Raw genomic sequence first — 24,091 nt, forward strand, 5'->3', positions numbered from 1 at the left:
TCTTCAAACATACATCTTACACTATCAAATGGCACCGACACAATTGGCATTTAACATTATATATATCATATTGAACATTCTAGTTTTTGTTCTGAGGTCACTATTCCAATGCATATGTACTAAATTTAGAAATACTTGTCATCACATCCTTTCTAATAGTATGGGCTTTGAACAAATGCGGGGAATCAAACCTAAGTCTTCAGAGTAGAAAGGTCACCAGAAGTTAGCATGACAGACTATATGACTTCCCAACTTTCACCTGCTCTACTAGGGTAGCCTACCTCCCTATTCACATCCATAATTCTTAAGAGAAGGGGCACTATGTAGATCCGGGTTAGTACAGGTATTGTTCCCGCCGACTTGATTGACACTGTAAGTTGTTCGCTGGCCACGAAGGGACATGGGATGAGGTTCCCTCAATGTTTGTTTATGTATGTTCCCTGAGCCTGATGTGCAAGGGGAACATAGACAAACACTGAGAGAGCCTCAACCCATGGTCCTTGAGAGAACAGTGAACATTTATTATTTACTGGAAAGAGTGTCAAATGTTTTCATAGTCATCACTAGAGTTATTTGAGATAAAAAATTAACTACCACGAAGTATAGAATGAGTTGCTACTATCAGGGTGTACACTGAAAATAACAGAAGAGTGCTTGGCCAACAAGACATGTGCGAGGTAAGGAAAATATCACTGTATGCCAGTTGCGCAGACTGATGCTCATGTTGTTGATCACTTGATTGGCTGGAATATTGCGGAGTGTGGCGTTAAATGACAGACCAAACCTATTTAGATCCATAACTCTACGGGAAGCGGCACTACAGTGAAATGTCCAGCCCTGTCTGTACATGAGCACGCCTTACTATGGCCACACAATTTCACCATTTGTAAGCTCCCCTACAAAGTATTATTATTTAGACTTATATCTGAAGACGGTATAAACATGAATTCTGAACACATTTCATCATCTTTCCATGGACATTTCAACACAATTAAAAATTGATTAAAGGCAGAATCTAAATGCTAGGCCATAGAATTCAAGGTCTTAAGGGGTTCTTACAGTGAGTTCGGCTTATGACACTTAGACCAGTACAGTTTTGATGATAATGAATCTATTGCAATATGACCTGCGACACAAAACCTAAATCATGGCACAATTTGTGAATTCCTTGTTTCAGTAAGTTATAAGACCCTAGAGTATGCTGCTACTACGACACAAGTCCCTCCCACTCCACCAGATACTGGACCTTGCTACCAGGCGTGACACGTCTCGCCAGCACATGGAACTTTTCCCCATGAGCAAGACGGTCTGCTGCACCGAAATACTGCTTCACGCTAGACTTCAGACTCTGGAAATTGACTTCCTGAGCTCTTACAGCATGGATAGCTCTTGGATCGACAACATTCTTCACAGGGTGGGGTAAACCCCATATCTTTTTAGGTCTCTTTCTTGCATATCCATCGAGCATAGCATCATATTTCTGATTCTTACGTCTGCTCCTCTTCTTGGGTAGCTCCTCCGGCTGTTCTTCTTCTTCAAAGTCCTCACTAATCAAATCAATGGACTCATCATCCACGGAAAACTGGGATGAATCCAACGAGCATTGAGAGGAATTGTCACAATCAGAATTTAATCGACTTAAATCCAGTAACCTGGCCCGAAGTCGCTCATGCTTGGCTATTTCTTCATTTCGTTCCACAACAGTCTTAAAGGGATGGTTGGAACCCTCAAAGTTGATGGGAGGTGGAATGATGCTGTCTAAGGTACAGTGTGACGCTGTCTCAAACCCGCTGTCGTAGTCGTCAGAGTTGTGGCTGTTGGAGCGTCGACTGAAGGAACGTTTCCGGCATCCGTTGTAACCATTGTACACCTGGCTCAGTCTATCAGGGGAGCTCTGAAAGTAAAGAAATTCTTGCTCAATGTCAGTAGTTTTTTTTCTGCTCTTTCTTGACTTCAACATACAATGAATGAGCAGAATGTCCATCAGGGCATGCTCAAGCTGGGAGTGGGAAGAGGACCTGTAGCAATATGGCAGGGAGTCCGAACTATGTGCCACTGGCAGGAATACTGACAACACTAACACACTAACCCATACCTTTCTTGCATCAAGAAGCAGTCGTTTAGCTTTCTTGGTCTTGAAGACAATGGAATCGTCAATATCCATACATTTCCTCTTGGTATACTTCACTGGAATCGGCGAGCTGCTGATGGACAAACAACCACAGTACAGTGCCACGTATACAACAGGGTTCCTGGTATTTCTACTCAGTACCAGTGGAAACTTCTGATACATGCAGTCCTCGCCTCTTCAGAACAGATTCAAGACCACATGTTCATTACCATAGGGAACATACCCCAAATAAACAGATTGGAGAAGGCCAAAATAGCATAAATATCCTCATTCCTATAATTAAATTTGGAGACATCAACATTCCGAACATAATGGTAGAAATGTCATCATCATTATTGACAAAGGAAAACCAAGTTCTGTGTATAGTTATCTTTATTGCAATGAGAGTGACGTTTCAGCATGAGTATTGCAATAAACAAAACTGACCATCCATAGGATTATCCTTCATTTCGAGAATGTCTAAAATGCCTCTCAAAGAAACTAATCCCTAAAGACTGTTGTTCATTCCACATTTAGCAATATGTTTAGAAATACAGTCAAGTCTCGTTAATCCGACCTGCGTTTATCTGACAATCAGCTTTATTTGACACTTTTGTTGGTAACAAACTGAATAAAAGCAACTTAGTCTCATTTACTTAGTCTGACAACCATGTTCATCTGACAATTTGCTGTGCAAGGGACAATTTCGTATTAATGAGACATAACTAACTACACAGAATGTCACTGACAAAATATCTGCAAAGTCATAGATTCTTAACCACAACGTACCCCTACACACATTCAGGCATATCACACATTGTTAGAAACTGCGTAAGATTATATCTTATGCCAGTGTAGGCAAGATGACGCTTAGAAATGTTTTGTATTAGCTGTTAATTTGTATATTGTTCTTGAACTTCAAAATTCAGTCAATTTTATGTTGATAGATGCGTTTTTTCATTTTTCACCCACTATACCTACTTGCAAACATATGGACCTTGCAACATACCATTCTATAGGCACAAAAGTTTTTGTCTTTCGTCCCTTCATCTGCAGAGTAGACATGACCTCATCCGATATGTGTCCATCTGTTGGCAGAATGACAGTGGGGGCAGGTGGGGGGACGCGGACTCTTAGTCCCCACAGCGTTATCTTTTTCTTGATCTCTCGCCCCCAACAGAACCTGAAGTATCACCATCAAAGACATGAGGAGTGAATGTAGTTTTATGCCACAGTCAGCAATTATCAAACTAGGGGATAAACATTATGTGTTGACCAACTTCTGGGTGTCATTGAGAATCTGAAGAATGGGAATATTTCATTTGAAACACATTATGTTTATTGACATTGTAAACATGAAAGTAAACAGTTGGCCATTTCATTTGGTTCCCATGGTAGCATCTGGAAATACTCATTTTTGACATCATTCCGACTTTATGACACCAGCGCTACTGTCGACATGACAATACAACTGAGTGCGAAATTTGTTACATAGATATCTATCAAACAAGTCAGTGAGCCTTGTAAGCTGCCTGTTGTGACAAGCATTGGCTGCTGAAACCAATTAAAACCAAACAGAGAGTCCCTAAGGAAACTAGTGTGTGAGTGAGTGAGTTTAGTTTTACACCGCACTCAGCAATTTTCCAGCTAAATGGCAGCGACCTGAAAATAATCAAGCCTAGACCAGACAAAAGTGATCAACAACATGAGCACCGATCAGTGCAATTGGGAACCGATGACATGTGTCAACCAAGTCAGCGAGTCTGACCACCCAATCCTGTTAGTCGACTCTTACAACAAGCATAGTTGCCTTTTGTGGCAAGCATAGTGAATGAGAGAGTGATTGAGCGAGCATGTGCGTGCATGAGTGCCTGCGCATGCATTTATGCCACTTTAACATATACCGAATTCTCTGGAAATGGGCTTCACACATTGAACACATGCAGGAATTGAATTGTCTTTGACATGATCGACCTTTGTAAATATTCAATCTATATGACTGTGACCTGAAAACATTTGAGGGCGTAACATAAGTAACAACCAGCATGTTGTTGAAAGATTGTTGTTACTCCAAATGTACAAAAAAGAAGTGGCTGTTTTATCATATTATTGTACATATTTTACATACTCGGTTGTCTCCGAATGCCTACTCCTGTCATCAGTACAATATGTGACGTGCCCCCACTGTGATATTGCTGAAGTAGATCTCTACTTGCTCACCCATTCTCATGGAGATATGACCTTCACACATAATTATCTTATAGCACTGAAAGATAATGTTAACGACCTTGATCTGTAGCTCACCTGGACTTGTGTGTTTGGAGAGACTGCAGCACCTCTGCCTCTACCTCCTTGTTGGATGTACAGTTTAACTGGAACACAAACACAATAGGTCATAGAAACTACCATCTGGAATTATCCAGCTGATCTACTTTCTGAAATAAAATATTCATGCATTTTCATGTCTATTACCAAGTGCACTCAGATATTTTTCACCCTGTCATTTTATTATTTTAAATTGTTCCTAACATGACATGAATATAACAAAACATTCAGGTACTGACTTTACATACCCATCATTCTTTGATGGCAACACATTTGTAAAAACATTTTTAGACTACCAATGACCTTAAAATTAGTTATAATTTTTGTCTTTCAGTCACTCACTCTTGAGTGAGTATACTTTTAAGCCATTTTTAGTAATATTCCATCAATGGCCGGCAACACAAGAAATGGGCTTCACACCAACATCTCTGAATACAAACTGACTAGAGACAATCAGATTCTGGGTGCAAAAATACAAACTTTGTCGAGCTGCAGGATGTCCCACCGGCTACACACCCAGGGCAGGATGACATCGATCAGGTCATAGTACTTCTTGGTGCCTTCTAAGGTCAGGTTGAATAGAGACAAGTGGACAATGTCCACCCTGAAATAATGAGTTCGTAGATCCTCATACACCCTTCTCTTGACAGACAAACATACACCAAGATCATTTTTCTTTAACAAGTCTGCACGTGTAGATGACATGCTTTCAACCCTGAAGGTTTTAACATTTCTAAAGTTCTGTGACAATCTTATATGGCCACTACTTGGGTGAACAGCTACCTTATCTTTCATGGAACTAAATGGTCAGTCTCACAGTTTCCACTGGCAGTTTTTTAAAGCGGGACACTGTGATCAGCTAGCATTTCAAATACTGGTCATTTGTAAGTTTTAATGATCAAGTGATCAAGCTTTTTCATTAACCGCAAGACCTTGCATCCTAACAACCAATCAGAAATATAGGGGGTATTGTAATGTGTCAATGCTGGTATTTTTAGCCTGGGTTTTTCCAAATCTGCTATGTTTTAATTGACAACTCCTTGATGTCATTGTGAAAATGTAATCTTTTTTCGAGGAGGAATAAAACTGACAGAGGTATTTGTTGATATTAAAATTTGCCAGAAACAATGACCAACAGCCTATGAAATCAGCAGACATTTACACTTTGTACCGGTCAAAGACTGGTATATACCAGATAATGGTAACACTTCAATCTGACTACATAATGCAAACACCATTCACCTTACTGAACCAGTCGTGAACAATACTATGCTATCACCAACAAGCTTGTGCTAGCAAAGATACCAGGACACAAGAGAACTAAACATAGTGATATCTTTCTTTGAAGTTGGCCTAATAGTGATATCTTTCTTTGAAGTTGGCCTATCAGAGCAGCCAAAGAACACATATCACACTAAGTTACATAAAATGGAAATATCAATCCATTTTGTAAATCAGCATTACAAAAGTCAGGAGTCAGGAGTCATTTTTTACCAGAACTGTCAATGATTTGAATATCATACCCAACAACTTTTCAGGATTTAATGGAAATTGTAACCCCGAAGTAACTTTGGCCTTTAAAACAAACAGCCCTCAGTAAACTTATTAGTTACTCATTCGTTCCCAAACACGAATATCCTTCATCAGAAAGAGAAGCTGTAACATCACAGCACTGAGGCTTACCACTTCATATCGAGTCGCTTGATGTATTCTGGCCCATGGTTGCAGTGGGAGCACACAAACATGTAGAATCTGTCCCCACACAACAGCGGCATTTCCAGACACTGGGTACATGCTGAAATACAGGTGTGATTAGATGAATATAGGAGTTGGCAGACAAATACCTGCGTGACTGGACAAATACTTTTGTGTTCAGACACAAAGTTGTGATCAAAGAAATATGGTGTGATCAGACAAAGAAAAGGTGTGATGACACAAATATCTCCATGATCAGTTGTGTTGAGACAATACAGTTGTGATCAGAGAGATACAGGTGTAATCAGACAAGTACCTGCATCTTCAGACAGATACATGAGTGATACAATAAATACATGTATGATCAGATTATACAAGTGTGATCAGAGTTATTTTTGAAAACAATAACGCTTGAATCATGCTGTAACTTCATTTTGTACCCACTAGGTTTTATTAAACTTATCTTACCTTCATGGAACCACTGTCTACATCGACAACACTGCAACATCTGCTGGTACCAGCTGCAACAGTTCAAATAATCTCTTGACAACTGACCGATATAACATACAGGCTTTAGCCTTGATCTACAAAACAGGTTTTCAGGTGACCCCTACCTGCTATACAGAACAGCTAAAAAAAATACAATGTTTGATATATGTGTCAGGATTTGAAGATCTAGGGTTTAATTCCACTGTCACGTCTTGAAAAAAGGTCTCGTCAGCTCCTGCAGACAAATAGCAACATGTGGTTGACAAAGAAGTGACCAAATGCAAGTTCCTGTTTAAATCGTATAAATTCATCTTTTCTTATTACAATAAACAGGACCCTAAACATCTTTTCGCATCTTGTCCGTAATGAAATAAATATTACTATGAACTGTAAATATTCCAGTCTGAACTAGACAATCTGGTGATCAACACTGTGAGCATCAATTTATGTCACTGGGATACAAGTTTCAACAAGTTTGCCACTAACATGGCAATGTCCCCCTCTGCTACAGAAGAATGAAATATTTATAACATATTCACTACTTTTTACTATTTGTTGGTCAAAGAGTCAGGGGGACCTTGAAAATAAGGTCAAGCTTGAAATTTGAAGACAATGGGTAACACAGCTCATAACATATCATGCTATCAAGAGTTTCAAAAGCAGTAAAGGAGTCAGTGTGAGCTTGAAGTTGAAGATAAGGTCAAGGTCAACAAAATCAATCGGTGTCTGTGTAATCTACAAATGCAGGCAGTCACCAAATTTGAAGACATTGGGTACAACATTTCATGAGATATCGCGTTAACAAGAGTCTAAAGGGTGGTCAGGGAGTCGCGGTGATCTTGAAAATGTGGTCAAGGTCACCCAAATGGATTGGTGTCTGTGTAATCCCCAAATTCAGGCTGTCGCCAAATTTGAAGACATTGGGTACAACAGTTCATGAGTTAAAAAGGTCAAGGTCACCAAAATCAACTGGTGTCTGCGTAGTCCGCATTGCAGCAGGGGTGTGTCTACCAAGCCAGCGAACCTGACCACTTGATCCCAAGGGCATCTCTTATGATAAGCATGGGTTACCGAAGATCAATTCTGACCCAAGTCTTCAGGAAAAGAAGCGCAACTCAGTTTTTTGGTCACGTTTTTAAATAAATGACAAAAACATGAACCTTTCATTCATGAGATTTTCTTTTTTTCAAAACTTGTGCATCATGTGAGTACAAGGTGGTTGCCTGCCAATCAGACAGCATAAGATTGTTCTGATTAATCAAACTGCTAAAGATTTTCTTTCTGCTACTGAGACAGCACGACATTATTGTGGGAAACTTACTCTCCAGGCCCTCCACAGTAACAATAGCACTGCTGGCTGTTGGTCTTGTGTTGTGCATCCCACGTCAGTTTGTTCAGCTGAAACACGGAATTGTTCCACATCATCAAAAACATAAAAACCAGCAACATTTCAACAAACACTTTAGGCTTTGTATTTGTTGATAGTTTCGTTTAATAGACGCTCTAACTTAAGTTAAGACTAATCTGTAGAGGTTTCCAATTCTTTGAAGAGAATTTTCCTTGGGGTACATAAAATTATATGCATTTTCTGCTGCAGGAAAATGTCACATGACAGTTGTATCAATGTTTTAACAAAATATTGTACAATAAACAAAAAGTTTTTTTTGTTCTTTATACAGCCTCTCACTACGTGGAGTCACCCAGCTACTGTGGATGCGCAGGCAACCAGGTGAGCATCCAAGCCCATATGATCATTCCTTCTGCTGAATAAAGCAGTGAACAGAATTGCGGGGAGATGGATGGCCCTACCCCAGGGATGATTCTCTTCAAAGAATTGGAAACCTCTACAGGTTTGTCTAATTCTTTTTCATAGAGACCGTCCTTTGGGTACATATATGCATAAACTCAGACTCCCAAAGAACGGAGACAAAAGAGGAGGGAATTCTGGCACAGTACGTAATAAAAGCGATTGTAATTATGAAAAATTACTTGCACAAAAAATGCTCACCTGTGATCTCCCGAAGCTTTTGTGAGAGGCATTATGGGAGGGAACCAACAGGGACCAACTGCACCAATAACCGACCTCAGAGCTAATCATGATGTATAACACTGTAAAAAGTGCAAACATAACCCCGCCCACACTGTGATTTCTATAGAGAGCACCGTAAAGGGGAAAACCCAATCTATAACTGACAACAAATTGTACTAGATCGTCAGTCATGGGGCACGTCAACAGTGGAGACATAGCACTAATATGCAGTAACAGCAGCGTCAAATGTTAATTAACCAGGACTCACACGGCCAGGGTGTCAGGACACTGTCCACAGTAGACTCCACTTGAAAGAACAGTACGGCCAAAGTGTGCTCTATCACATGAGTGCATATCAAGCTGGTAGTGCTTGATAAAAATGCTAGGCCTGCTCCAAATAGCAGCACAGCAAATCTCAACACATTCTAGGAACACCACCAAGTTCATTTTTGATACGACAGTCTCAGTTGTCCATGGATCTTCCTAGTATACTAGGGAGCAGCCAGGTAGGAATCCCAGACTTTAGCAACCAGCATGAAGAACAAGAGGTCGCTCTCCCTTGCCATGTGTCAATTTTCTGGCACAGGACTCTGAAGAGAAGCTAGTGAACCAATGTGTTCCTGTGGTATAGGAAGCATTTAGCCATGTTTCGTCTCAGTATACAGACTCATAACTCACTTTACGATTGTTTTTAATTGTGCTTCAAATTTGGTTTCTTTGTCGAACATTTTCAGACCTCTCACACAGTGCATGTCTATTTTCTGAGCCTACTATTCTGTAACAGAAACCAAATTTCTGAAGCAATTTCCCTTACTCAGATTTTGAAAGGATAAAAAATGACTTGTCTCTATATGTTTTATTTCAGAATATGCAGAGAGACATAAGTATTTTGCTTACTTTCTTTCTGTAATCCTAACTGCACGTGCAGTTCATAAACGATACTTAACCACAGCATATTTGGGCCTACCCCTTTCATTTTCATTTTTGGAAAAAATTAAATACTTTGCAAATTACTGACTTAGCAACATGTGATAAACTCATTGTTTCAGGTAATGCAGTCACACATGTATGGTTTGAACAGCAAATCGTATGTCAATTTCACATGTGCAAGTTGAACACCTGGCTGTTCTACCAGCAAGTGGCCCCTGTTGTAAAACATAGCGAAAAGTGACATTAACATTATGATGCATTTGTTAAACAATACTCTTTTATTCAGGTGTCCAAATCATCAGAGGTTGTCAATTTCATGTGCCTGTGAAAATTTTTGTTGCAATTCTTACATTTTGTTTGTGTGCATATGATCAGTCTCAAATGAAATCAAATGCTCTGCATATTACAAATTATTCATCATATCTTAAAAATGTGATAAATTCTTTTGTTTTTTCATGTCATTTTCCTAACGAAAATAGAGTTGAACTAATTTGGTCGTCAAAATTGCTTTTCTATTATTTTATTAAAATCTAAATATTTTAGATATTTAAATACTTACCTTACCATAGGTCTTATGCATGTTACCTCAAGCTTCGATAGAAGAGATCAGACAGTCGTTGATTCGCCATTCCCTAGATGGCTACCTCATGTAATCTACGAATGTAGTCACGGAAGTGACATGATCTCCCCACTCTCGCAAGCGTGAACAATCCAAAAATCACTTTTACTGGCAACAGGTAGGTCCGAAGAGTCCAGAGTGGGGAGGGAGTCACCGCCCTATGGTAAGGTAAGTATTTAAATATCTAAAATATTTAGATTTTAATAAATTTTTAAGTTACCTTACCATATCAAGTATTTGAAGGGCATTTAGAAGTGAAATGCATAAGAATGAAGATTTTTATGGATATCAACTTCTTTATATGAGAACACAATGTTTCGGAGTTAATGCTTACTTCATATCACCTGATGAAGGAGTAAGCATTAACTCCGAAACATTGTGTTCTCATATAAAGAAGTTGATATCCATAAAAATCTTCATACCTTACCATAGGTCTTATGCATATGGCTTCGACAGAGGGACGGTGGTGTGGACTCCGGAGGACCATCTCTCAGCAAACAGTGCACATGCATTTGGAGACCTGGGAGACCCATGCCAAAAGTCGCAGGACAAACCTGGAAACAGGACAAAGAGTAACCCAAGGGAAGTCCAAAGAAAAATCGACGCATCCTGGGGGTGAAGTTAATCTTAAGACCAACGGAAAGCAAAAGCATTGTTACCTAATGGGCAGAGGGCTGGGCAAGTTGCTGAGCAATCACCAACAGATCGAAAGACTGTAACCCCTCCATGTCCTCAACCGCCAATTCCCTCAGGTAGTGGGAAGCGAAGACGGTCGATGATTTCCAAAAGCAGCCTTCTATAATCTGTGGCACTGTACAATATCTATGGAGGGCCATGGTAGATGCCAATGCTCTAATCTCGTGCGGGTTGTTCGGGATGAACAATCTTTTACGGGAACGTCTCTTAGAAGCCGACTTCTTAATGTAGCATTTCAGAGCCCTGATGGGACACAACAGCTCCTCCTCCAAGTCATGATGTCCCAAGATCGCAGATAATGGAGGAATGGAGAACAACCTGTCTGGCTGTCCAGGGAGCTGGTTCTTGGCCACAAAATCCCACAGCAGACTCATGTGGGCTCATCCGTGCCTCGACTGCTCAAAGCGGACCCGTGTGACGTCAAGGGCATGGATTTCACTGACTCTGGCCGCAGTAGCCAAAGCTAGCAGGAAAACCGTCTTCTTGGACAGGTGTTCGAAGGAGGCTTCCTCTAAAGGCTCATACGGACGCCCTCTAAGATGTTGCAGGACGATGTTGAGGTCCCAAGCTGGAGGACGAAACTTGATTTTCTGGTCTTCCAACTTCAAAGCCTTGAGTAGCGCAATAAGCTCTGGCACCTTGGAGATTTGTTTATCTGCTCTGATCACTAGGACAGAGTTCACAGCCGACAGATAAGTCCCCAAGGTAAGATGCTTAGAGTTGCGAAGGAACAGGAGGAAGTTTGCCACAAACTGTGGAGAGGCTGTCATAGGGTCTTGGGATCTTACAGCATAAAACCTCTCAAAGGAACGCCACCTGTCGTCGCACAAGGACCTGGTGGACACTTGATGCGCACGAGCTATTACGCTTGCCACGCACGAGGAGTAGCTCTTAAGGCCATCTGCAGATGACCCAACCATGAAGACCATATGCATTGTGTTGGAATCTTTCTTGGGCACCAGGAAGATGGGTGAGTAGAACCCCCGGGAGAGATGTGGTTCTTGCACTTTCTCTATGGCTCTCTTTGGTAACAAGATGTCAATGTTTGATTTTGATGTTGAGAATACATGCGCGACTGGGGAGTGGAAGTCAGCAGTGGAGTCCCGACTAATGGCAGTTTGTAGCCAGACTTCAGAATCTTGCTCACAAACGGGTCCCCCAGGAATGACCAGTTGGCCCAGATGACCCCTTGTCTCCAACCTACTGGAGTCGGGTGGATCAATACGACTGGGGGTGGGAGGTCCCAGTCGTAAAAGTCCCTGGGTGTCGATGGAGCTTCTCGGGCGCATTCCTGGGGTTTCCTCTGACCATCAGAGTCCTTGCCACAACCTAGACCCCTTCTAGATGAGGAACGTATCTCCTCTTGCCACTTCCTCTGGCCTTGCCACGAAAGGCCGATCCTAACACCTCAAAAGTCGATAAGGGCACCTCCGTATTCGTTAATTCTGCGTTCTGCTTGTGGACGGTAGGAATTCCCTCATCGAAGAGAAATTTAGAAGTGAAGGGCACATGTAGTAATTGCCGCTTAAACTCTAACCTTCCAGTTGTATGCCTCAAGCAAGCCAGACCGTCGCTGTCATGGCCAATGCCGCTCGGAGATGTCCAAGTAGGTCATGCAACACCCTACCCTGCCAGGCCAAAATCGTGGTAAGGTGATCAATCCTCGAGGCGTTGTCTTCAGACAAGTCCATCGCTGCCGCTGAGGTAGCTTAAGCATCCGCTTGAGTTCGGTATTGATGGCCACCAGCTTAGAATCCCGCACTCTGGAACATGACTGCGTGGAGCAAAATAAATGCTTCAGAGATTCATCCTGGACAGCTCAGCTGTCCGCGAAATCCAGGCTGTGTATCTTGTAATCTGACTTCCTGGACTTAGGTGCTCTCATAGTAGCTGAAGGTGAAGGGCATTCTGGTAACCTGTCAGCAATCCACTCGAAGATGGCTGTTAAGGCTAGGTCAGTGCTATCATCATCGCCATCGTCTCCTGCCTCCTTGTCGTAGTCCGGGCAAAAAATACTGTTCCTCCAGGTCCTCCTAGGACACAGAAGTCAAATCACGCTGCTGTGTAGAAGACGAAGTCGATGCACGAGCAGCAGATTCCTTGGACAAGATACGGGGTGACTCCGGCGATCGCGAAGACAGAGTTCTAGAGGAGCACCGAGGTGATCTGGAACGGGAGCGCAAGTGACGTCTACCCCTGGTAGTAGAGCGAGAGTCCTCAACCAAACGGCGTCGTGGGGGCTGTGAGCTAGACTCAGAGCACCACCGCTGATTACGGTGCGGGGTACGGGATTGCAGACTCCTAGGGTACCTGGAGCGCGACCTGCGCCAAGAGCGCTCTGTCTCAAAGCTCCGGACGTACTCCTCATCCAACTGTCGTTGCAAAACCTCGTCCCTGGACAACGTATGCGACATCCTGGGTACACAGTAAGGCGCAGGAGCTGGCACAGGGTCCTGCATCGGGATAGGCACTGGCATCAGTATAGGCTCTGGTGTAGGCATAGGCGCTGGAACCATCGTAGGCATCTGAGTGCTCAGCACGGACGCTGAAGCGCTGTATGAAGACAACATCACCGGCGTCGATGATGAAGCAGCATCGGGCGTCAGGAGGGAGCGCAGTGATTTAAAAAAGTGATTTTTGGATTGTTCACGCTTGTGCAGGTGGGGAGATCACATCACTTCCGTTACTACATTGGTAGCCATCTAGGGAATAGCGAATCAACGACTGTCTGATCTCTTCTAGCGAAGCTTGAGGTAATATGCAGAAGACCCATTGTAAGGTAAGTTAAGTATGTGTTTTCAGTTTTATCTTAGTTTCATAAACCAAGCAGACTAAAATAATAACAAAGAAACGCTCCAACAAAGCGACATGCCTGGACATCTGTTTGCTTGCACTATTCTCGACTAATGCAAGATTTCTAGTGCCAGTGATTGCTATTACCATTCACCATACTTAACGTCAATACCCCACTGAGTCACAGCAAATTGTAAACCAAAAGTTACTGTGTTCTGTAATCTGATTGGTTGAAAAACATGATTAAATGGTATTAGATTCCCGGAAACTGAAAGACTATTCACTGCGTATTGACACGTAAACAATTGTTTTGTTGTGTCATCAACAGTGGTGACATCATTCAAATCATATTGTGACGTAAAGTTAGAATGACGTCACAAATGAGCAACTCCAGATGCTACCATGAGAACCAGCTGAAACGGCCAGCTGATGACACTTCACTGCTGTGTCCGTATTCGATGTAAACGAGTGCAGACAGTAAAACCCCTTTGGTTTACTTTTGTGTTTACAATGTCGATAAACATCATGTGTTGGCCAATTTCCGGGTGTTATTGAGTATTTGAAGCACGGGAATATTTCATTTGAAACCTCCGGCTGACGCCGTCGGTTCCAAATGCATTCCCGTGCTTCAAATACTCAATAACACCCGGAAATTGGCCAACACATGATGTTTATCTCCTAATTGACACTTGACCTGATCAGTACTTGTTCTCTCCTATGAACTAACTGGAATCAATGATAAACTGGTACTTACATTGTATGGAAATGTCTGCTTCATTGTTTGAAAAGCCTTTGCTGAAATTTAGAAAAAATATTATGTCACACTTTGTTTTCATAAGTAAAGAAACATAAAAACACGAAAATCCTGTTCAAGATACAATATCAGAGGTACAGGAAGGCAGACGTATCATATGGACCACTTATTGACACTTAGGGATGTGATAATACATAAATTTCATAAATCCATACGTGGTGACATTTTGAACAGTAATATTTCAGACTGATACAGCTTTGAATGTATCAATAATTGTATCGCCTTAGAAAAAGTATTGATAGTGTAAGCAGCTGTAGGTGATTGCCTGATGACCTAGGGCCCTACCCAAAATATCTACAAGGCAATATGCCATTTCGAAATCCTATGGCAAACTATACAGGTAAGCTAGCTGGTAAGGATTTGTGTATTCAGACTCTGACCTATATAGTGCAGACCTATTTTGCTCTTATATCCTAAGTGGGGCCAACAAGGTACAACTGATATTTCATCTTTACCTGTTGGTCCCTTCTTGAGCGCACCTCCTCTCTGTAAGGCAAAAGTTGATTGTGTCAAGAGTTTCCGGAAAATACGAAATAAACTTACATTTCTGAAGACATTTTTTTGTTTTTTCTGCATCTATTTCAGATGTTTGGCAATTCAGTCAGGGCATTTTCAGTCTAATTTCCAAGACACTACTCAGTACATCCAAACAATCGTGCTTACATCTTAAATTAAATTATTTGGGGTGAAACAGTAGTATTAGTAGAACTGCAATATTTTGCCTTCAGCTCTGTATGCGTAATACAATAAAAAAATGAGCATTTTATTTGTTTTTCGTACAACTGTTTTGTCTACATTTTAAATGTTTTTCAATTTCAAAATGTCTAGAACTTTCATCATTTTGTCAAAATCTATGTGTTTCCATTCTTTTCTGCATTATGATCATCTCTCATTTACCGAACCAAAGGTCTTGTATCACAATACGCAGAATACCTTGAGAGCCTACAATTTCAGCCCTAAAAATCATACTACTTAAAGGGTAAAGGACCTCCCAAGTCTGTAACATTTTTTAAGTTTTTATGACACATAAACCATCAAAATGTAACTATTTAGTACAATATAAACTGTTCAAATTTTGATGAGGGTAATCAAATGTCATTCTATTAAAATACATATTTGACATATTATTAGTTGTATGTCATATGGAAAAGTGAGAATATGGCGGTGTAAAATACACCTGTTATTCTCCCTCACCTTGACAGTGGTAGCAAACACACACAGTCGACACATGAAGTCAACGCTGGGCTGTAGGATGGCGTCATCTATTGGGGGGTTGTGACACTGCTGGTGATAGCCTGGAAACAACAATGTTCATGACATCACACCCATGTTCAGATATCGCATCACAGTTCAGAGATCACATCAATGTTCACATGCTGCATCAATGTTCAGACATCGCAACAAGTTCAGACATAGCATAAAATTTAGACATCGCATCAATGTTGAGACACTGCAAGAAGTTCAGACATCCTACTATATTCAGACTTCACAAATATGTTCAGACATATCAACAAAGTCAAGACGTCACATCAACGTTCAGATATTGCATGAATGTTCAGACATTGCGTCAATGCTCATATGTGGCACCAATGTTCAGATGTTGCAACAATGTTCAGATATTGCCACAAGTTCAGACATTACAGCAATGTCCAGACATCATATCAATGTTCAGATATTGAAACAAATTCATTACAAGCTCAGACATTGCAAGTCTAAAGGTCACTGCATGTACGTCCCACCAACACTCACAAACACAACACTTCTACTAAGTCCATCGCAAGTCTACAGGGCCCACTTGCACAAAACAATCTTAAAGCTACAATTATTGTAAATTTTTAAGATCACGATCTTAGGCTTCGGCTACACTCGCCATCCACTTGCACAAAGCGACTGTAGGCTATCATTGAAAAACAATACAATAAAAACTTACAACTGGTCAGAACGAATTGTAAGGAGCTAAGATCATTGTAGTCAGTAGCAAAATGGCCTCCAAGATGGTGTCAATTCCACGCAAATAATTAGCTTTACGTTTGGGGATTGCTTTCATATTAAATATAATGATATTCAATGTATGATTCACCTAAACACTTCAACAACACGGAGAATGCAACATCAATTTAACGTCAGAAATATTGTTATTTGCGGTAGTGAACAAACTCAATATCGAGTTGATGTCATAAAGTACAATTCTCATCCAATTCAGTGTTGGAAAAAGTATGAACACCATACCTTTTTGACAAACATGGAAAGGATAGTAACGGAAGATGTCTGCATGCAACTAGCACTGGCCATGACCTTTTCAATACCACAAGGGCAGCTAATCATACTACACAAGGTGGGAGTAGGTTCCCTTTGCATATTATGCCGTTATGCCTGTAAAGTCTGCCATGGCCAAATAAAATGTATGTTATGTTGTGACATCGCAGATCTCCACATATATTTCTTTTTGGCCAATGATATTGTCTTAGTTTATCAATAAAATAATCTACAGTTGGATAACGTACAAAATTATGGGTTTTTTTCTCTAAAATCTAAAATTAAATCTGACGAGAGACAAGAGTTTTAATCTATGCATTTTAAATATAATACAAGTATTCTTCAAACAGGAAAAATACACTTGCTGTGGTATGTGAAATTTGCGTAAAAAGTTTCTTTTTAACAAAAAGAAAAAAAAAAGATTATTAACAAAATAGCGTAAAGTAATTAACATACTGCGGGTGAGTATCAACCCATACAACACACACGAAATAATATCACTTTAATATTTTCCACAACACTACCACAATTATGTCACCCTTTCATATCTTTACAAATCTAATACTTGTGGGATATATTTGGGATTTAACTCCAAATAACACCGACCAGATGCCAAACTATGTTTCATTGACAGCCACTGAAAAATCATTGTACACTTACGTGTTATACCATAAGGAAATTTCATTCATATGTTACCTTTTAATTTTCTTGATTATTAGGTCAATAACTCAAGACCCAAGGTGATTAAGGAAGGTATGTCAGTTGCGTGCAGTAACCAGGTCCACGTTTTATTTGTGCTGAATGCTATGCACTCTTGCAGACAATTGCAGACAGAGTCGAGATTATGAAATTTCTACCTCCAATGTTGAAGAGTTCGATCTTAAATCCACGTTGTCTCAAGATCGTCTTTGCGCAAGTGGATTAGGGCAGTTGTATGGTGATTGTAAAGTTGATTGTAGGGGCCTAAGATTGATTGTAACTAAGACTGCTCTGTGCAAGCGGGCCCTGGTCACAGCATAGATCTACACAACTGGGATACAATGACAAGTGTCAACCAAATCAGTGAGCCTAACCACCTGATCCTCTTGATCGTCTTTTATGACAATCATGGGTTACTGAAGATCAGTTCTAGCCTGGACCTTCAAGGGCCACAAAAACAACATAATTTACAATGTGACACAGCACAAAACCAATGATGTACTATACTTGAACCCAAATCAGTAACATAATAATGAACTTAAAATGGCACATCCAGTGTCAAATCCACGATAATGCCCTCACCAAGTCCACAGTTGTCACAGAGAACTATTTCATTGGGAACGTCAGACCTCTCATCTCGGCATATACAGCAGGCTATATCACCCTTGATTGCCCCTGGAACACATCAAATCACAGAGTGAGTGAAAAAAGGCTTGATTTAAGGGATGTTAACCTACTTGAACCAGGTGCAACCTAAGATTAAAACCTAGTTACAGGTTGAGCCAAATTCCAGTTGCACTGCTTTTTTCGCAATATGTAATGAAAGAAATATGCTACTGAATTATATAGATGTTTTAGTATGAGTTTACCAACACAAAAACAGACTCATACCTTGTGCAAGTTAGACTAATAACTATTGCTGCACATTGTAATACTGGGTTGCACCAGTGCAATGTGGCAAAGCACTAAATCAAGCCCTGCTGAGTGAGTCAAATTCCCTTCAAACAGAACTTCTGTTACATCACAGTTAAGCAGCTTCATGTTGGAGCAATAGATTACATCTAACACCAAGAGGAAAGTTAGAAGTATGAGTTTGTTGACAATCTTAAGACACACAAGTGTGTCATTTAAGTGGCATTGTCCCCCGCCATAAGGCAAGAATGAAGTATTTACTGCATATTCACTACATTCTACATTTTGTCACACACAAGATGCGTGAAATGACTGGTGTCTGCATAATCACCCAATGTATGCTGTCAACAAAATGGGGGACATTGGTTGCAATGTTTTATGAGATTAACAAACGTTTTAAATGTGGACAGTCTCGTGGTCACATTGAAAATAAGATCAAGGTCACCCAAATCAACTGGTGTCTGTCTAATTCAACAATGTAGGAACAGAAAGCCCTGAAATAGAAACCAGGTTTTGGGCATGATGAGCAAATGCCCAAACCACAAGGATACCCGAATGCCCCTACACAAATGGTTGGACATGAAAGTACTTTATTATCAACCTTCAGCTGGGCAGTAAATGTAGGTCTGCTACAAAATGAAATATCTCTGTCCTGTTGAGAAACACCATTTAAATTACCTCGCTGGATGTCCTTGAAAAGCACCCAATGTTCCGAGTTGTCTTCAAAGTTCACCAGACACTTGCCAACCTTGTCGTCTATCTGAAATGAGCAAGCATGACTTTACACTGTTTTTAGCAATATTCTACCAATACTACTGCCAGAGACAAAAGGGAAAGTCTCCATAGATTTTACCCAAGTGGGAAAATCAGTTATGTTCCTTCTGTATGTTCACAATGATCAGTGAAAGCTTCAACCACTGGACTACCCAACCTTTCTGTCTGTTTGCAAAGTGTGTAATGGCAATACGCCAGCAGGAAGACACTAGAAATGGGCTTCACATATTCTTTCCGCACGTTGGCATCAACTACCTGTCTTCAGCCACCTGAGCATCATGAGTTAACACAACAATCACTAGATCTTATGAATAAGGATATACGCAAGCAGGGTACATGGGCAGATATCAGCAAGGATGAACACCCTATAAATTAAGCTACCCATAGGCTCTTGGGAGACCTGTTTTAACAAACATTCCGACAGTGAACTCACTTTTATAATCTTCCCCAGGTAGAAGAGCCCATCACTCCATCGGCACAAGACCTCCAGGTTGACATGGAACTTCCCTGCCACGACCTGTGTCACTGAGCCTGGGGGCCTCCCTTTAGCGCTCATCTCACCTGTTGACAGGTAACGAGATGGTGCCAACATGATACAGGTGACTCAACTAAATTAGGTTTGAGATTATTCAGGTGTAAAATTATACACAAAAAACACACTACCACTGAAACATAATAGAAAAACTATCAAACTTGATCAAACTATGATCTGAGTTTACTTCCTTTATTATAAAAGCAACAGTCTATCTGTACTTATAACACATGTCCGCTAAAAGCATAGATTACACTATGACGTAACATACAGTGAATGTAACTTATGCACCTGAAACCAAGTGCTAACTTGTCAGATTCCCCTTGTACCATAGCAAGCATTGGCTGCAATATTTAGTACTTACAAAATCATATTCTGTAACACAATGCACATTTTGGGAATGTACTGGTGAGAACCATTTAACTACTGCAACGGTGAACTACCTTTGCAACAACACCCTAGTGTATAATATCACATCCCTTGTCCGATTATGTCTCAAGCAAATACACAAGTCTTCTGAGTGAGTATGGTTTTACGCTGCTTTTAGCAATATTCCAGCAATATTACGACAAGGGACACAAAAAATGGGCTTCACACACAACACCCATCTGTGGAATCGAACCTGCGTCTTTGGCATGACAAGCAAATGCTTTAACCGCTAGGCTACCCCACTACCCCATATTGGCTCTAGACCAGACAATCCAGTGACTGACATGATGATACAAGATGTGCATCAAGTCAGCGAATCTGACGATAGATTCTGTCAACTGTCATGACAAGCTAGGAGATCAGTCCTAACCTGGACCTTCAAGAGTAGCAACCTTTTCAGTCAGTTTCTCTTTATTACACATAGCAAACCCTTCTAGTTGTTATCATTCCTTTCTACATGACAGCATGGACTATCAGAGTTCTGAAAACCTCAGTGATCCACACAAACCTGATGCATGTCATTCTTGGACAAACATTAATTGGAGAGTTGACACTGGGATGTATCTCCTTGTTCAACTTCTCAAAAGTTAGCGCTCTGTACTATGATCATTTTGTGTTTCTGTCATGTGATCAATAAATTGTTGTTTCAAAGGTGTTTCACTCTACTAATAGGGTGCTGAGAAGTCATTTTTGACTGATGTTTGTATTAACTTAAATGCATATTGTGGGTCAATGTCCTGTGTACCGTTTAATGTTGGGAATTAGCTGAAATCTCTCTGATGATTGGTTCATAACTAACAAGCAATCATTGATAATAATTAATTGGTATCATTTTCTACTTTCGTTTTTAGGTTGTTTTTGTGGATAAGTGTAAAGAGAAAAACATGGGGTTATCTGCTGTTTTTTGTTACATTTAAAAATTGCAGGAGCTGCATTCACAAATTTTACATTGGATGTGAAATTAGCTACTATAAAGTATGACTAATATATCATGAACATAAACATCTTCCAGAAACATTCAGTCAAGTGTTTCAAAACTAAAACAGTAGTTCCAAAACCGTCCCTTTTCGATTATGAGTAAATGTGATCTATTGCTTGGTCGTTTCGTCATTGTAACCAATCTTCAATATTTCAAGCCATCAGAACACCACTATTACTGCTGTACTAAATGACCTCAAAGCTAACTCCTTTTTGAAGTATCTGAGTTATGGTCATGTTAGTACTGGTGCTTTGTTCAGTGATACCCTGTTCAAGATTATTGCACTTGTGTTGGTATGATCACATACACACATGGCTCTCTGTCCAGACTAACACCATTTTCATCGTACAAGTCCACACAGCTGAACATGGATTCCAAATTCAGACACACTGAGCTGACACATATCACAATGTACCTAATGCATATGGAATTTACCAAAAACCAAAAAACTCCCATGTGACACACATATGCTTATGCATTCGTCCTAATCACACCATGGCAACTCGCTGAAACAGATTCTCATTCGCGGGATCAACACAGCCATCCAATGTTTGGTTAATCCAGGACTCATGAAAGTCATGAATAACTTGTACTTTTCTGATAAAATGTAACTATTTTACATAGCTACATGGACCAGATGGGATAAGTCATGTGACTATCACCTTCTAGCACCCCACTGGCAGCTTGAGTTATCCAGGGTGATAATGTTTTGTGGCTTGATTGTTAGTGATATGAGCATTAACCTGGTGAATGAAGTTTAGCAAACTATAAATACAGTTGTTATCATCAGAGTTGAAACTTAAACATGACATACCTCCATTCTTAGTTAATCAAGGGTCAAACATTTTCTCTCAAATAAACACAAAATACAACTACTGTATATTGAGTGAACGGAGACTCTGTGTACTTGTTTATACTTAATACCCACAAGTGCTACCTACCTAAACTTCTAACCTGGGTAAATATTTCGGAAACTGACCCACGTTGCACTACTTTGGGTAGTAAATACTTCTTTAGCTAGTGTGCTCGTGTCTCCAACATAACACATACGCGTAATGTGGGACACTGGGCAGTGGTGATAGTCGAGCGTGGTGATATAGACCATTAGGGTGTGACTGAGAAAAGCCATTGCATTTTATTGATCGCGACGGTTGTATCTGAAATGACGATGATGCTTGATCATAAAACTGCTTATCGAAACACACACCAAGGGGGCGGGGTTCGTACGTGAAGATCATAGACATTCTCGACTATTTTCAATACTTATTTCAAAACATACTTATAAATTTACACATACAGCTACTGTGGGTGTCATTTGACCGTCAGCGAATTAACCTCACGATCAAACCATATCTTAGCGTTAAGTTCAAGAGAAATTCGAATTTTAGGACAAACATTTTAGATATATAAGATAGTTCTCAACCAGATATATAAACGGACCCTATGTCCCAATAAGATTTACTAGCCAACAACCAGTGGTCAAATGTCAACAGGTATTCAAGCCATGCCAGCCCTTCGCTGACATCGCCAGCGACACGGTGTGTACACATTGCAGAGCTACCTCCCAATACTTGACGACTGTTTACCTGTGTGGTGACAATCAGAGAATTGTCCAGAAGAAAAAACACCACGAGTAGGTTCAGAATATCCGTGTTATGTCTCCCCACGACAATATATCTACAAAACAACACCGTTCAACACATCAGTTGACAGATTTGTAAATTCAGCAAAATCAAATGTGTATTTCTCCCGCCATGCTTGCATTGCACGCGCAGTAATACTGAAACTTAAATGGTTTTCTTCCGGTTTCTTTCAGATATCTCTCTGCATATGTATGTGATTCGAAACATATTAAAGATAACATTGTAGAGTTCTTTGCCATAAATATTAAAGCAAAAACTGGTGATTATCTATTTATCATTGGCATATATTAAGGGACTATTTTCTTCGTATAAGCGAAGAGCGTGAAGCGGTATCATTATGAGGTCAAGGATTACGAATAAGCGCGCAAACTTAATATAGACGCAGATAGATTACTGGGCACGGTTTATCACCCAAAGACTACAGACTAGATAGATAGATTCTTTATGTAGTCCGTTGCAACCAATTCAAGAGAGTCATCGGTGAACATAATATAATGAATGTATTTCTATTTAGGGAATTATATTAATGATGATAACAGCATGAATATATGTTCTCTGGAGAGAGATATTCATGGTGTTATTTCATGATGTGTGTGTAACATATCTCCAATATTATATATACTGTTTTGGAACAGAAAGTTATAATGCAACGAATTATTTCTTTTTAATACTGATTTGTTTATCACAGGTTACATTGCTTTCCCTGTGAGCAATGAGTCCCATAGTAGCGTGACGTCAGGTGACCATATTGTCGCAAATATACAAATGAAATGACGTCATCACTGCTGATGACGTCATGTACGTTTTGTCATAAAATGTAGGTGATGTCATCATGTATCGTTTGCGACAATGCCTTCTTGTAAGATCTTTTTATTGTGGCGAACAAATGAAAACCACAATCAGAGGACACTGACATAGCAAGGCTTGGCAGAAACAGCCGAACGGATGGCTGTGAACTGCATTATATTACTCACCTGTTGAAGATATCACTGTTTAATAATTTTACAGTTTTACACATTGTGTAATAACATCACGTGATGCCGTATGCATGACGTTAAAGTTATGACGTCCCAGTGCTAATACCCTTGTCACAATAGTATTAGACCTTACTTGACTCGCGGAAAACTGTCACCTCACTCACTGAATTCTTAGGAAAGAAGTACTAGTACTTTGCTCGATACTATATTGGGTGAGTAACAAATAAAATACTGAACTATGTCCCGTGTAATACCATATTTATGAAACGAGTGAATGGTTTGGTATCTAACGAATTATATATTAACTGTCTGTTTGTAAATGATAGTGTGTGATTATATATGTTTTAAAAATATTTTTTGACATAGTATTTAAAAAATGTACATATTCAA

The 24,091-nt window shown here is 40.2% G+C and overlaps 1 protein-coding gene across 2 annotated transcripts; it reads right to left on the reverse strand.

Annotated features, from left to right (window-relative positions):
- Positions 1-1,121: 1,121 nt before the first annotated feature.
- On the reverse strand, positions 1,122-22,863 carry LOC137272268 (metal-response element-binding transcription factor 2-like). 2 transcript variants are annotated; one of them, XM_067804627.1, is made up of 15 exons: positions 22,668-22,863; positions 19,575-19,702; positions 19,046-19,127; positions 18,038-18,130; positions 15,695-15,795; positions 14,956-14,986; positions 14,441-14,481; positions 7,941-8,017; positions 6,599-6,651; positions 6,119-6,230; positions 4,916-5,039; positions 4,415-4,482; positions 3,120-3,293; positions 2,096-2,201; positions 1,122-1,894 (listed from the first exon to the last, which is right to left on the reverse strand). In XM_067804627.1, the coding sequence occupies exons 2-15, from the start codon at positions 19,695-19,697 to the stop codon at positions 1,208-1,210; spliced, it is 1,872 nt and encodes a 623-aa protein (XP_067660728.1). In that variant the 5' UTR covers positions 19,698-19,702; positions 22,668-22,863; the 3' UTR covers positions 1,122-1,207. The 2 variants fall into 2 exon arrangements, with proteins under 2 accessions (XP_067660728.1, XP_067660727.1); XM_067804626.1 differs by having other exon boundaries at positions 2,096-2,204; positions 22,668-22,756.
- Between the last annotated feature and the right edge of the window lie 1,228 nt (positions 22,864-24,091).

Source organism: Haliotis asinina, chromosome 2, assembly GCF_037392515.1.
Source record: "Haliotis asinina isolate JCU_RB_2024 chromosome 2, JCU_Hal_asi_v2, whole genome shotgun sequence".
In the NCBI taxonomy this organism is placed as follows: Eukaryota; Metazoa; Mollusca; class Gastropoda; order Lepetellida; family Haliotidae; genus Haliotis; species Haliotis asinina.